Source organism: Trematomus bernacchii, unplaced genomic scaffold (genome assembly GCF_902827165.1).
Source record: "Trematomus bernacchii unplaced genomic scaffold, fTreBer1.1, whole genome shotgun sequence".
NCBI lineage: Eukaryota > Metazoa > Chordata > Actinopteri > Perciformes > Nototheniidae > Trematomus > Trematomus bernacchii.
Window position 1 is genome coordinate 20,192,850 of NW_022988043.1, and position 14,875 is coordinate 20,207,724.

At 38.1% G+C, this 14,875-nt stretch overlaps 1 protein-coding gene across 1 annotated transcript in view; it reads left to right on the forward strand.

The window, feature by feature from the left end:
* The first annotated feature begins 2,815 nt into the window (after positions 1 to 2,815).
* The window catches only part of si:ch211-251j10.3 (uncharacterized protein LOC799483 homolog), a 43,683-nt gene continuing 31,623 nt past the window's right edge, over positions 2,816 to 14,875 (forward strand). The window contains 1 exon segment of the mRNA XM_034117508.1: positions 2,816 to 3,787. Coding sequence (XP_033973399.1) covers positions 3,599 to 3,787 — 189 coding nt within the window. The 5' untranslated portion in view covers positions 2,816 to 3,598.

Genomic DNA, 14,875 nt, shown 5'->3' on the forward strand with positions numbered 1-14,875 from the left:
CATGTGAAAATGAAATGGCCTTTAACAATGAATTGTATTTAATGTTGACAAGCTGTTAGGGGCAGCTTACTAAATAAAAAGGCTGACATTATTTTCCTCATTCCACATACACCCTCCTTCTGCCTCAAAGACTCATGACAGCCCTAAACTGAATCAATCCGCCGCCAGAAATAGTTCCCAACAAAGCATTATTTCTTCAGTAGGAAACAATTGGATTGAAGCTAAGAGCGCAGAACGGAGATTCACAAAGTATTCAGGGAACGACTAACACATCGATTTGTTTTTGTTGAGATTAAAAAGAAACATACAGAACAATACCAAAACAAACGGCACATTTTATTGCTCCCAGATACTCATTTCAATTGGGTAAAATTACTCTTGATTCAGAGTCTCATAAAAGACTCAATAGTAGATTGTCTTTTTGGCCGAAATATATATTATTTTTGTTTAGCAACATTGCATATATGGTTAATTAATCGGAATGTAGCTTTTACTCAAATATTGTACTATTTCTACCGGATTGTACTTTATTTTGGTATTTCCATGTTATGCTACAAATACTTCTACCCCACTACATCCCAGAGGCAAAATGTTACTTTCTACTCGAACACATTAATGTAACACTTATAGTTACCTTTTGCATTTAAATAAGTAATGATATGCTGTTATGATATGATGCAGTGCTGTAAAACTAATCAACAGTGTCTGACATTAGTTCCACACTGACACAATTTAAATGATATGTAGTTGTAGCAGAATAATAATACAAATAAATATTCAGCAATGGAATATACTAAGGTACATTTATGCAAATGTCATACTTAAGTACACTTTTGAGGTATCTGTAACTTGTACTCAACTGAATTCTTCTGATTATTATCTCTTACAAAACATTAATAATCTAATAAATAAACATTGACATAAAATCATAGGATATCCAGAAGCAATATATAAAGTTATTAAAATAAGCTCCACCTTTATCAGCTGTGATAAACACATGATCATGATCCAGTGATTACATGTAGAAACGATTCTGAAATGGACCCTTACGCATAATAAGTACTTTTTTTTTATGTTAATACTTTTGTACTTTTACCTAGTATACGTTTTTGAATGCAGGACGTTTACTCGAGTATTTTTGGAATTAGTATTGCTACTTTTACTTGTGTATAAAATCTGAGTACTTCTTCCAACACTGTGTTCAAATAATTTAATATATGTACATAACATCAGCTGCTGCTAGTTTTCAGTGCAGAATATTGATCTTCAAACGGCAGCATGGGTATTCTGTATGCTCTGTTTCTCTCACACGTACATACCAAGACAAAGACACACACACACAGAGCAGCTGAAGTATGTGAGTTAGGAAGCGCAGCAGCTTGAGGAGAAAAGCCATGGAGGTCAGTCCTTGTTTGCGGTTGCGTTCAGCCTCAGCTGGCGCAGCAGATGTTTCAGTTACAATTGGCTCCATCTCTTTCACACCTGTTGTTCCTGTCGAGAAGGTAAATTACACTTTGTTCTTTGCCAAAAACATGCCAAATAAATAACCTAACTTCCGCCATTAATCATCTGTAAAATAGAGGTTGTTGTTGTCATTCGTCTTGTTGTTTTTCAGGCAGTTACTAATCATTGTAAGAGCTCAGCAGACATCTTATTACGATGATGGATATCTTACTGTGGAATGAGACATTTGTTCCTGACATTGCCCAGTAGGAGGCAGTGTTACATGTTAAATTGGAGTGACCTTGTTCAGAGTTTTAATGCTGAGAAAAATTGAGGCTGCTGGAAAAATGCATATCTGTGTGTTGGATGGTGTTTGTTGAGAGTTTTTCTGCATTTGTTGTGATTTTTTGTTGATGGTTTGTCTTTTCAAGCAATGAAAGCATGTGCCTATGCTGCTTCACTGTTTCTTTTGGATTTGGCTTGGATTTCAGACTGTGGGTCAATCAAAACAGACGTGTTATAGTCCAGTAAATGGTCAACATAATTAACTGATAAAATAATGATCAAGATAATAATCAATAGTTTATTAGGCCCTTTTCAAATCCCTTTACTTTAATTAAAGTCAAGGTTCCCATGTCACAGTATTCTGTAACAAAACAGATAAAGGATACAATAATAGTAATACAAATAATAAACATTAAGGAATAAAATGAGGAGAATAAAATCCGACATTTAAAAAAATCCCAAATAAAATGGAATTATATTAAATAAAAATAACACCAATAATAATAAAACAGATAAGAATTGTTGTTGATAAAACATGTGCTAGAATTAATCAAAATAGCCTTTCAAAGTGTTAAATATATTGATAAATATATTTAATTTCATCTTTTTAATTGTTCTATTTTACAGCATTTAAAAATGTGGCGTCTAACTAACTTTAACCACTTAATGATTTGTAGAATTTCCCTTTTTTAAATTAATAAATATAAATGATCATATGATTTGTATGTTATTTTAGTCCATAAAAATGTAAGATCTAATAATACAAGTGAGTGTCACTGTGTAATGTGGGCAGACAGCAGGCAGGGACAGTGAACTACATCAGTGTTTTCTTTTCCCATAGAAGCCGGCTGCCATAGTGAAAGCAGAAACAACACTGCCATCATTTCCCAAAGGCATGACGTAACGCTGCCTTCAGGGACACCTGGTAGATCTGTATATTACACCATACATGGTGTAAAGATTATTTAACCACACAGTATAGCCCTTGTTAATAAACAGAAAAAAGGGCTTTGTGACAAACGGTGTTGCTGGTCGACGCCATTAGCTGTCATATGATCTTTATTCATGGAGGTTACTTTTAGAAATGTGTGTGCTAAAGATATACATTTTAGTTTTTTTCATACAACTGTCTATCCAGCCTTATCATAATACAAAATACCTATATAAATGAACTAAGAGATGTACAAAAAGATAACATTGAGAAGAACATTACAAAAATCCTCAGAGGGGAAATGTTCACGTTAAAGCAGTATAAAAACACCAAAGAATGACTTGTTAAAAACTAAATTCAAAGAACAAAAATGATACATCATATGCGTATATTAAGTTACTCATACGCTTATGTATGATTTTTACATTATGCGAACATGTGTGCAAGTATATGCAAATGTGCGTAAGTATTTGTAGTTTAACTTTACATGACAGATTGAGCATCATTGTAAGAGATAATAAACAAAGAGGATGTCAAAAATACATAGGGAGAACAAACAAATAACAAATAAAGGGGAATAATCAGTTATAACAATTACAAAAAAATTGACTTCTGGGATTAAAGTGACTCACATTATTTTCTAGGAAATAAAAGAGATTACATATGTTTTGGTTTGTGGCCATGTTTTCTCAGAATGAATACAAATAGTGAGTTGAGAATGGTAATCCACCGTAACGCGTCTCTGATATTTCCGACACCCCTGAAGGCAGCAAATACCTGGGGGCGGGGTTTAGAAAAGCCTCAGCCTGAGTCATGACTCCTCCACACAGACGCTGAGCCGCAGACAGCAGCATCGACTCTGCGGAAAAAAACTGAAATAAAAACAGTGAAAATGTCGCTAACGTTACCGTGAATGAACAGTCGGCTTCGCGTGCATCCATGGTCTATTTCCCGGGCATGCAAACCGAGGCGCACAGCGTCAAGCCGGGACAGCTGGTTGAGATGTTTGACTCGTCGTGGAGAGTGCGGAACATTTGGGACGGGGTGAGGCTGGAGGTGGTGGAAGACCCCAGCCCGGTGGTCCTGCACAGCCTCACACACCTGGACCCGGACCTGCCGCTGCTGGAGGTGAGCTGGCGGAGGCCGGGGGGGAAGGGCTCAGGGGCGGGAGGAGGGTGAAGGAGATGCGGGGATGAGAGGCGTTGGAGGTCCGGTAGCTGATGCTGTTCAGGCGGACCGGTCCATAGTTGGGATGCTGGGTTGATATGAAACAAATTAAAAAGTATAAATAAAATAAGTTTTGAATAAAATTAGTCTTAATTAAGATAAGTTAAAAGCAAGTAATATATCAGGACAGATGTGTTTTTTCTGCTTATCTCTGGAAATGTTTGCCACACTTTTAAACAAGATAAATATATGCTTATAACACTTAAAATCAGCTAAAGGTATGTAGAATACAGATTCATGTGTATATAAGTGCAAGAGGATAATTTTGATTGTGTTTTACCCCAAATCATATAATCTAACATGATGACATCCACCAATCCTTCATTTTAAACCGTGTTGCTTTGAATAAAGAGATAGGACTGTATGATGTAATATAATACACTTTAAAAACAAAATACACAATAGTACTAGAAACTTGAGAGTGAAACATACCGTTACTGTTGAGACACACGCGACACGAGTACTGTACCAGGATGACTTGCTTTTTCCTGTGGTTATCAGTCATCCTGCATTTAATTCAGTACTGAGATACACCAACTGTCAATGAGTCACGCCTTTCAAAAAGTAATGGAGATTATACTAATAATACTGACATTGAGAATAGTTTTCACACAACAAGTATTTCCTGCAGGATCCAGAGTTACTATGAGTAAGGTCCAAACGCTTAATATGTTTTTATTGTGTTAAAGCTTGTCTGTTGTTTTTGTAAAAATAGCCAAATATTGTCACCTAATTGTAACCTATGTAGTCAATAGACTATAAAAGATTTCCTACAGACCAGCCTTTAAGAGACACAGTGATGGCCAACCTGTGTGAAAGACGCCGTCTAGACAGAATTTTAACCGTTAAGTTATATTAATCCTACAAAACGTAAAGAAAGAAAGACGATCCAAGATGTTTACCATGCAGAAAACTGCTTGGGTGTCTGCATGGTAAATTGACGTTCCAAATATATAAAAGAAATTGGCAAAAACTCAAATTGGAGAATGTTTAGTGATTTTGCGTAACACATTTACTTGAATGATCAATTGATAATTAAAATAAGTGCTGGGTCACTTGTTTATTCACTGATTTATTATTGAAGATGTCGTGTTATCCGGGAATTTGTTTACCGTGCTCGCCTTTAGTTTAGCCTGTTTTGATGACTAATTGACTAGTTGATGTATTTGACAGATGGTTAGATCTTTCCCCAGAAAGAATCACTAAAAAATCACCTTGTTAATCTTGTGTTTAGCAAAGATTTGCTGATATGATTCTTACGAATTAATCATTCAGAGTGTAAGCATAAAAAAGACTAGTTAATCCTTAGTAGTCGTCCAAGACCAAAACAAACGGTTAGTCACCTAATCGACAACTTAACACAAAGAAATGTCATTTGTTTTGCACTTATTTGGCTATAACCCAAGTATGAAATACCAAACCTCATGGTGGCACTTGAGGAAAAGTCATTAGGGTTCATCTTATGGGGAACACGAATGTCTGAAACAAATTTCATGGCAACCTTTCCAATATTTCTTGAGATATTTTAATGTCGACCAACCAATCGTCTTTTCCTTTCCTAAAGAAGAACATTTTACCCTTATGCTCTTCCGGCAGTATATTTTTGGCTCTGAGGTTATTTCATATCCATAACCCCACGTCTCTATCACTTTCCCCTTCAACCCATGACCCAAAGATACAGTTACTCTTTTATCTATGTGAATGTTCTTTTTAAAAAAAATGGATTAAGTGGAACATTCTCTAGCACTTTGTTCCTTACATCCCGTACATTCGATCTGTTCAGGAGGGGAGGATGAGTAATCATATTTATCGGTGATTATGTAAAGTCTGTGATGGAACAAGGACAACCTCACAACTGATAGCACACGCAGACGATGTGCCCTCCACTGTCTGTACACTTAAGTACCATCTTTTAGATTTATATCCTCTCTGTTGGTCATCATTCAGATCTGGACTGATATCACAAGCCGTGCTATGTTTCTCTTTTTGCATGTCCTGAGCTCAGAGGTAGTTTCAGCTAACCTGCTCTGCCTCGTCCCTGCGCTCTAATCTAATCCTCTCCTTTAACACAATTACCTAATGCTTAATCCCCCGCCTGTAGGGGCCGATGGGGTTTCTTCCACAATCGCCGCCATTCTTCCCGTCAGTCCAGAGGCTTAGGTGGATGTTATTCAATGTCATGAGGCGCTTTCACACCAAGTACTTTGCCGTACTTAGTTCATCAGAACTCTTTTTTATTTAGTTCTGATGAACTAAAGAGCAGATCGCGTTCACACCGGAATAAGGGGAATAAGTCCCTGAGGGAGGATTAGGCAAATGAAGCTGCTGACGTCACTTCTTCTTCTTCTGCTTTGGGTTTACTGGCAGGCTGCAAACAACTTCACGGCGTATACTGCCACCCGAAGTCCCCGGCCGGAAGTCCCCGGAGTTGGGGACTGGCTTCAGTAGTAGTGATGGGAATTCCGGCTCTTCTTGGTGAGCCGGATCATTTGGCTCGGCTCACCAAGAAGAGCCGGCTCTTTCGGCTCCCAAACGGCTCTTCAGTTTACCACATATTATACCTTTTATAATTCAATCAAATGTAGCCTTGTTTTGACTAATGATTTATATGTGTACACATATCACTTAAATTATTCAATACATCCTTTGTACTGAAGTATTCAAAAGTAAAAATGACATGTTTAATATCAATTATTTGCTGTGGCCAATTGTTTTCATTGCATTTACAGACCCTTGTATCTCTCCGATACCACCCAATGAATGCACAGACTTGCTTGTCGAACCACGCTACACAAAGCAGATAGCAACACCTATAACAAAACCCGAGGTGACAGGGCTTTCAGTGTTGCAGCTCCTAGACTGTGGAACAGCCTCCCAGTACATATCCGGACTGCTGAGTCTATTGAACTTTTTAAATCTCAGCTAAAAACTCACCTCTTTGCACTGGCTTTTAATACTAGTTGAACATTACATTTGTATGTGTTTTTTTTTAAATATTTTTCTAGTTATTGTGCTTTTTATCATGTTTTTAATTATTGTTTTATTATTGTACTCCCATTGTGTTATTTAATATGTATTGCCTGTACAGCACTTTGGTCAACTGAAGGTTGTTTTAAATGTGCTATATAAATAAATAAAGATTGAGATTGAGATAAAAACTTAAGCATAGACATTTTAAAAAAGGGGCTACTCTATCGACATTTTAAAATTATATTTAAAGAAAAGGCCCTGACTAAACAGCAGGGCTCTATTTCAGTATTAACTATAGAAAAAAAGACAGCAACAGCTGACATCAAATCTTTGCTGAGCCCAAGGATAATCATAAATAAATAACATAGTGAAAATAAATATATTGCAATGCTCAGTACAGCAGCATCCAACCGTCTCTAATCATAAAAAAACATAATAAAAATAAATGTATTGCAATGCTCAAAACAGCAGCATCCAACAGTCTCTAATCCTTGGATATTACATGTCACTGCATGCATGCATGGAGCAGCTGTAGCGCGGAGATCATCATATCATTCTGTCTTGTATTACTTAACAACAACAAAATAACAAAAGAAAACGGCTCGTTCGCGGGCGCGAGCCGGCTCCCGTCGTTCACTTAAAAGAGCCGGCTCTTTGAGCCGGCTCGTTCGCGACCGACACATCACTATTCAGTAGAAGCTGCTGGGACTCCCAGCAGCTTCTACTGAAGCCTTCAGAGTAAATTGCCAGAACGCCGACATCTCCTCATCACTCCACCGCTGCCACGTTTTATTTTGTGTTGCCATAAGTTAGTCACTCTCCGTTGGTGCGCTGGGCTAATGCTAATGCTAATAATGCTAATGCCAGCAAATAAAATGGCGGCTTCACAAAACTTTTTTGGAGTTTTACGGGGCTGGTTTGCAATCCGCCCAGCCAATCAGAAATGGGAAATGAAAGTACCTGCTCTCTAGCAGGGACGGAAAAGGGGGTGGAAAGGTTCTCATGGACTAAGTTCTAGTTCCGGATTTTTTTGGTGTGAACGCACATTTTCGGAACTATACTGGGAAAAGTACTCCGGTGTGAAAGCGCCTAGGTTCCTCTACAGTATTTAGGTTCACTGGATTCAGTCATGTGTTGATCCCTCTGGCTCCACTTAACCAGCATCACAGTCTGAAAAAACTCTATCATATAGCTGAGGTTCAAATTACCATGAAATGGTGGTTTGCTTACAGTTCAAAGTACAGCTGTGTCAGATTGCTATAGTTAAAGCAAAGTGTATGGGTTGCTGCTCATGTTTAATTCCTAACTCCTACTGCTAATTCATTTCTTTATCAAGTTGTCACATAAGAGAGAGAAACGCTGCCCATTTAGATGTTGGAACCATGAAATACTTGGTATTTTTACTTGATAAAAACAATACTTTAAATTACTAAACTTTAGCTCTAGTCTACTGCAATACCATAACAAAATGTTTTCAGCTAATTAATTAGGGAAAAAGGCAGATGTAAAATAACTTTAGCCTTAATGAAATAGTCTTACATTTCCAGAAATGTTAATCTACCAGATGATATGGAAATGTGGAAAATGTCCTTACCGTTCTCACTAAATATATTTTGGCAGTCTCTCTTTCTCTTAGTTTTTTAACTTGAGTAGATTCACAAAATATCACTATACCCTCTTCTACATTGGTACTACAATGCTTGTACGTCTTGCCTACACATACAATGTGTTGGATCGCTACCAAATAGTATTACAAGTGTTAAATAGTGATGTCACTATGCTACAGTAGTAAACAAAGAAGTCCAATGGAGGCCTTCAGGCAGGGGGGGAGTGTGTGGGAGAGAAACTCCCTCTGGGATTTTAGCCTTTGCAGACCATTTACATGCACAAAAACCTATATACCTAAGTATAATGGGGCCTCTTTGAAAATCATGTGTTTAAGCTACTGTTCATATATTGGGTTTGAAATGTATTGTGTAGCCCCACTGTAATCACATTTTCTTGGAGGCTGAGTAAACAACACATATGCAAAAGTCTGCAGTCAAACAGTATACAACAGTGCATTCAGAGCAAAGCAGCAGGATCAGGGGCCAAACAAACAAAAAAACACTGCTAAACAAAGAATAGACTGCTGCTCATTGAAGCCGTAAACAGCAAGTCCTTCAAACTGTCAGTTCAATCATTGTAAATCTGTTCGGTGGCAGAGGACATCACAGGATGAGGCTGCTGGAATCCAAAGAGAGTTAAGACCAGTTCAGCACCGTTGGGTCAGAGCACCAGTCGCTTTTATGGAAGTCTTCAGATGTATTTTAGGAAGTAAATCGATGCTCAGCACATAATGAAATGACAGTGAAATCAGAGACACATAGCTACTGTAACTGATCTAAAAACAGCTTTCTCTTTACTGCGTCATGGTCTGATTGTCCTCAGTGCTAGCAGTGACTCAGCCAAGAGTACAAGCAGATTAATTACATAATAACACTGTACCACGGTAGTTATCCCACATGGGTTGGACCTTTGTGGGTAAAAACAAAACAGGAAAGTACGCAATACTGGGTTAAAGTTTCCTAGTTGTCATATGGCAGAAGAAGTACACTTTTACTGGAGTAAAAAACTACAAACTACGACAAAATTACAGTGAAATACTTGGTTACAAAGTTCCGAAATTACTGTTTTACCATCTCAAATATTGAGATGTCCTAATCTTAGTTTTATATCATATTAAAGTGATTACTTTGGTAAAAACAAGAATAGTAAAGAAAACCCTCTGGACTTTGAAAGACTAGGATCAACATTTTAACTACTTTCTGACATTTTATTGACCAAAATATGGTGGCAAATGTGCTTTGATGGACCAAAACATTTCCATCAGGAGAAAGGTGCTGAAGTTTAACAATAAAATGTGCCAAAACGCATGCAAATAAAGAATCATCTTCACAAAACTCTAACAATTATGAATCAGGCTAACTCTGCCAACAGTGATCATTGGCCAACGTTATAATCCCCGTGTGTCAACAAACGCTCCGGTCCCAGCTGTGTGCGTCACTTTTTAGTGTCCCCGTTTCCGGTGTGTTTTAGAGCTTCTTGCAGTTTTTTTTTATTAGCAGCGTTTAGTGTTGCAACGTTTTGTTTATGCAGTGCTTTTAGTAAACGATGCGTTTGTTTCATCAAGTTGCGGAAGACATTTCTTCATTTGTATGTGTTTCGGCACTTAAGTGTTTCTATATTTGCGACGTTCCCCAAGCTGCAGGAAGTTTCTCCTAATGGAAACACTTTGGGCCGTTGTAGCATGTTTGCATCGGTCGGCCACAAAATGATTAAGGAATTGACGAATAAATGAATTGATTAATCTAGTGAATAATCTGAACAAATCCATAACTAAACTAATTGTTAGTTGCAGCCCTATTGAATTATTATCATTTGTAGATTAACGTACATATCACATAGAGCTACATTTGAATTACTTTCTATACTGCTGTGTAGTATCGTATTGTATTAGACTGTGTCAAATTTAGATATAATGTGTCAAATTAATACATTTATCAAAATAAGGTAGTGCAGTTGAAGTATAAAGTGGCATTAAATGGAAGAGCCCTAGTTAAATACATCAAAATGTAGTTACGTTGATGTTACTTACCGCTAGGGATGGGTATCGTTTGAAGTTTATCGATTCCGATTCCGGTTCTGCTTATCGATTCCGGTTCTTATCGATTCCCCGTTTCGATTCCAAAATTGTAAAAGAAAGAGGTCAAACGTTTAGATAACAAAAATATCTTTATTCTTTTAAGCTTTAACTGACATTTTTACAAATAAAAAATATACATGCAATACAAATGTATTGCACAATAGCTGTGCTTTATTTTAACTGAGCTATGCCTGTGGCAAGCTATTAACAGGCATTACACTGTGCCTTGTCTTTTTCTTTTTTAGTGTAGTGGAGCCTCACTTTAGAGCGTTTACCGCAACCCATCTTTGGTGTTATGAAGTGACTGAGCTCGTGAACTGTCTACGGGAGGGCGGCGGGACCTCTGTCGCCTGTCAGCGCAATTTACATGATGCCGTTTAAAAAAATTAAGGGCGGTGCCGGCCGTCAACGGCCCGCTGACGACCGGCCGTTCTGTGATTCTCCAGAACACACAGATGGCCAGTCCGCCCTTACCCTGTATTCCACCGGGTCACCGCGGCGCAGACGGACCCGGTGGAATACAGGGTCTACCGCGTTTAGGAACCGTTAAGCAGAACCAAAATTGTGTATTTTGTATGGGTACCCGGTTCTCATCTGGAACCGAGTTTCGGTTCCCAACCCTACTTACCGCTACTACTTGTTGCTGTGTTTTCTGCAGATATTTGTATCCATGTGACCCAGATCTTAAGTGGGAAAATGTGACCTCAATGATCGTACTTATTATAGATCGTAAAACTTCAGGCCTGAGACGCATGCGGAAGAAGGAATATGTCATATAAGGACACTCGGAGCTGCTCTTATTTAAGATCAAAGCGTTGATTGAAGTTCAGATGGTGTGTTTCTGTGACAAAGTATTTTGTTTCCAAGGTTGATTTTGAAGAGAGTGCAGTAGCCTGATGCTAAATCTCAGACACAACGACAGAAGCAGACAGAGGCTGGAATGTGAAGGCCTGTGATGCCTGGAGAAATACTTAAATCGGCTGATTCTGCACTATGCTGTCTTTCTGGTCTAACTTCATTACTCGGACTGGTATTACTTGAGGAAACATAAGTGCAGTGCATTTATAGAGAAAATGCAGCTCAAGGGTCCTGAATCAAATCAAGTTGTTCTCCGTTTGACAGGAGTCGGAGAGTTTCTAATCAGATTAGAAGACATCTACATGTTGCCCTTTTAATGTACCATCTGGACTGAATTAAACATCTTACATAATATAGCCTGTATGAACTGATTTGAATATTTCAGGGTCTATGAATCATATATTTAATTTGCTTATGTGAAAGTAGGTTTAAATTGGTCTCCCAATAGAGCACTTGGGTAGACACCTGTGAGCTCAGGTTTTTGTCTCTACAGGCACAATGGTATCTAACCTGGCAACCTAACTGTCATGTAGACACTTCAAGGGGCCCCACTGAATTTCAGGTTTCATATTTTTATATTGAGCCTCTAATGTGACATGTTTTCATGCTTTAATGTTCAAAAAGCTATATATATATATACACACATACATATATAACTTTGAGAGAAAATAAAAAGATGAATAAACCTTTGAATGGAAATGACAGAACAAGTACATCAGCATACACAGAAACACACATAAACCTTTGTTCATTTTAACAAGACATATGAAGAAGGCAAGAACCCAGCTTGTGTTTGCCTTTCTGATTTGATGGAAACAAAGTGTTAGGGTTTTTCAAGTCATTTTGTGGAAGGAAGAACAGAGAAAGTTCCGGAGGGATTTGATTTGATTCAGCAGGATTATCTGGTTCCTGTACTCCGGTATCATGGAAGTCTTTATTCCACTGTCTCTAGGCACAGCTGATCATTTTCAGCTTTTCATATTTTTGTGTTTTAAAAGAAGTGTGTTTAGTTTGTTTTGAGTTTTCAAGCTTCAAACTGGTTCTCATCAGCAGATTGAATCTATTTTTCCTACACAGATACGATCAAAAGCTTCTTAACAATCGATCTTGGTTTGTCAATATCCTGTTTTGTCCGTCAAACTGATAAATAAAAAGACAAAAAGTACTTTGCAGCTTTTACATTGAGTATTCAATTTTTACTTGCCAAATAATTGAAAAAATAAAATAAAAACTGTTTTGTTGGACAGCATTGTCTAAAGCCCAACCCCATGTACAATAGTTCAGTCTAGAAAGGGTGAAAATTAAAGAAACTGGGACACGGACGTTGACAGAATCCCCAGGAGACACCTTTGGGAGATAAGAGGTTTATTCTCCCGATGAAACTCTGTTCATGCATGTTGGAGATTGATGATGTCTAACAACGCCAGTTTAGCTGCTGGCGTGTATTGCTAATACCTGTCACAACAACTCTGTCACCAAGTTTTAGGCAACACATAGAAAAGAGAGCTTTTAGCAACGGTTAAATCAAGTTATCGTGTTTGTGATGGAAAGATAAACAAGAGAGAGTATAGAACAAAGTGTGTGGGTGAGACAAACAAGCAAAAAGCACAAATAAGTCAAAGGCACCTGAAAGAGAACAAAACCTCCTCTTCTTCTTGGAATACATCTAAAGTCAAAGCTAAATTGAATTAATTATCGGACGGCCGGAAATGTGGATTGAGGTCTTTCCAAATCAAATCAGTATTTCTTTGGCCTGTGGCTTGTCAACAGAAAAATATGAACATGTTCATGTCAAGTTTTAGTATCAAAAATAGACCCTTTGCTACTGTGGTAGAAGAAGGCGTTCTGTTTTTGTATGCATATGCTTGGAAGGGAAGAAGACAACATTTTACTCATTACATTTTTAGCCTGAGGTGACTTGAAATTACAATATAGGTGAATAGATTGCCATGAAGTTTTTTTTACAGACATTCACTGACCCCAGAGGATGATCCCTACAGATTTAAATCAGTGATTTTCCTCTACATCATGACATTTCAGTTTCACCTCTCTTGAACACTTTTTGATTGATTTCTATAAAACTTGGTCCAGACATTCATTTTCACATGTTTACATTTTCAGAATTACTGTGATGACCCTGTGGTTTTACATTTAGCACCAATTTCACATCAACATATACATGTTATGACCATATACCTTCGGCTCATCTGTAATTTAGTGCTAATCAGCACATGTTAGCATTGTCATTTAGAGCATGCTGCCACTTGAACCATTATTCAATGAACTGATATGTCGTTTGCCAGGAAAATGAATCAACCATTGATTTGGTATTCAATCGTTAGTCACCAAACATTCCTAGTTTGAGTATTTTCTCGTGTTTATATCATTGAAAGCTGAATGTCATTGGGTTTTGACTGTTCGTCAGATCCAACAAGCAGTGTGAAGATGCCACTGTGGGCATTAGGAGAAATGTAATCCCCGTTTTAAATAATTGCTTCGCCATATTATAGACCAAACGATTCATTTATGATATACCCAAACAAACACACAAGATTTCTGCTTGCACAGGCCACGTTGCCTCAATGTTAAGACCAGTATTTGGTTTGGTTACACCCTCTCCTCCTCTGTCTCTTGCCCCACATACAAATGATCTCACTGGCTGTCAGCAGCCATTGTTAGCGAGGGGAAGTCACTGGCTTGTGCTACAGGCTTGTAATGGACGTGTGCTATTGTTGGCATTGTTTAGGTGTTGACTGTTTTGGAAGGGGAGGGGGCAGATTTGGTCTTTCCACTGGGAGTTTCCCTGCTGATCTACATTTAGAGTTTTTCCCTGAGGGGGGGGAAGCGTCACATGGGACCATTGCTATCAGTGCAGGTATGTTTTCTGTTAATGGGCGTCATACATTTTGCAGACGCCTCCAAATACGCTCCCAGAGAGATGTTTGGCCCTGAGAGGTTTGGCTCAGAATGAGGCTTAACTTTTGTTCCTGTGTTTGATTTAGTCTGTTCCTGTGCCAGGTGGCAGTGTTCATGGAGATCGTACACCATGAGATATAAAGATGGGAGGTTTGTCATGCAGGTTAAAGTTTCCAAATGAAGAATAGTATTTCCGAGATAATGAGCAGGTCAGCCTACAGTTCTGCCTGTTGTGAAGACTAAAGGGTAGGGATGGGTATCGTTAGGATTTTATCGATACCGATACTCTTATCGATACTTTTCAATAATTTGGTGCTCAAAATTATAGACATGATTACAAGATGTGAAGATTAAACAACAGTCATTTTATTGTCATTTATTTTTATTTATTATTTAATGTAACTTTTTCAATGTCTTGCCAAGCAGGTATGAGTGTGTTTGACAGTGTGTCTCTGGAAGGGGGGCGGTAATTAGGGGCAGTTCATAAATCCATGTAAACATGACCATTATTCAGTTCAAACGAGACGCTGCATGCGCACCTCCTAAACCGGAAGCTCCGG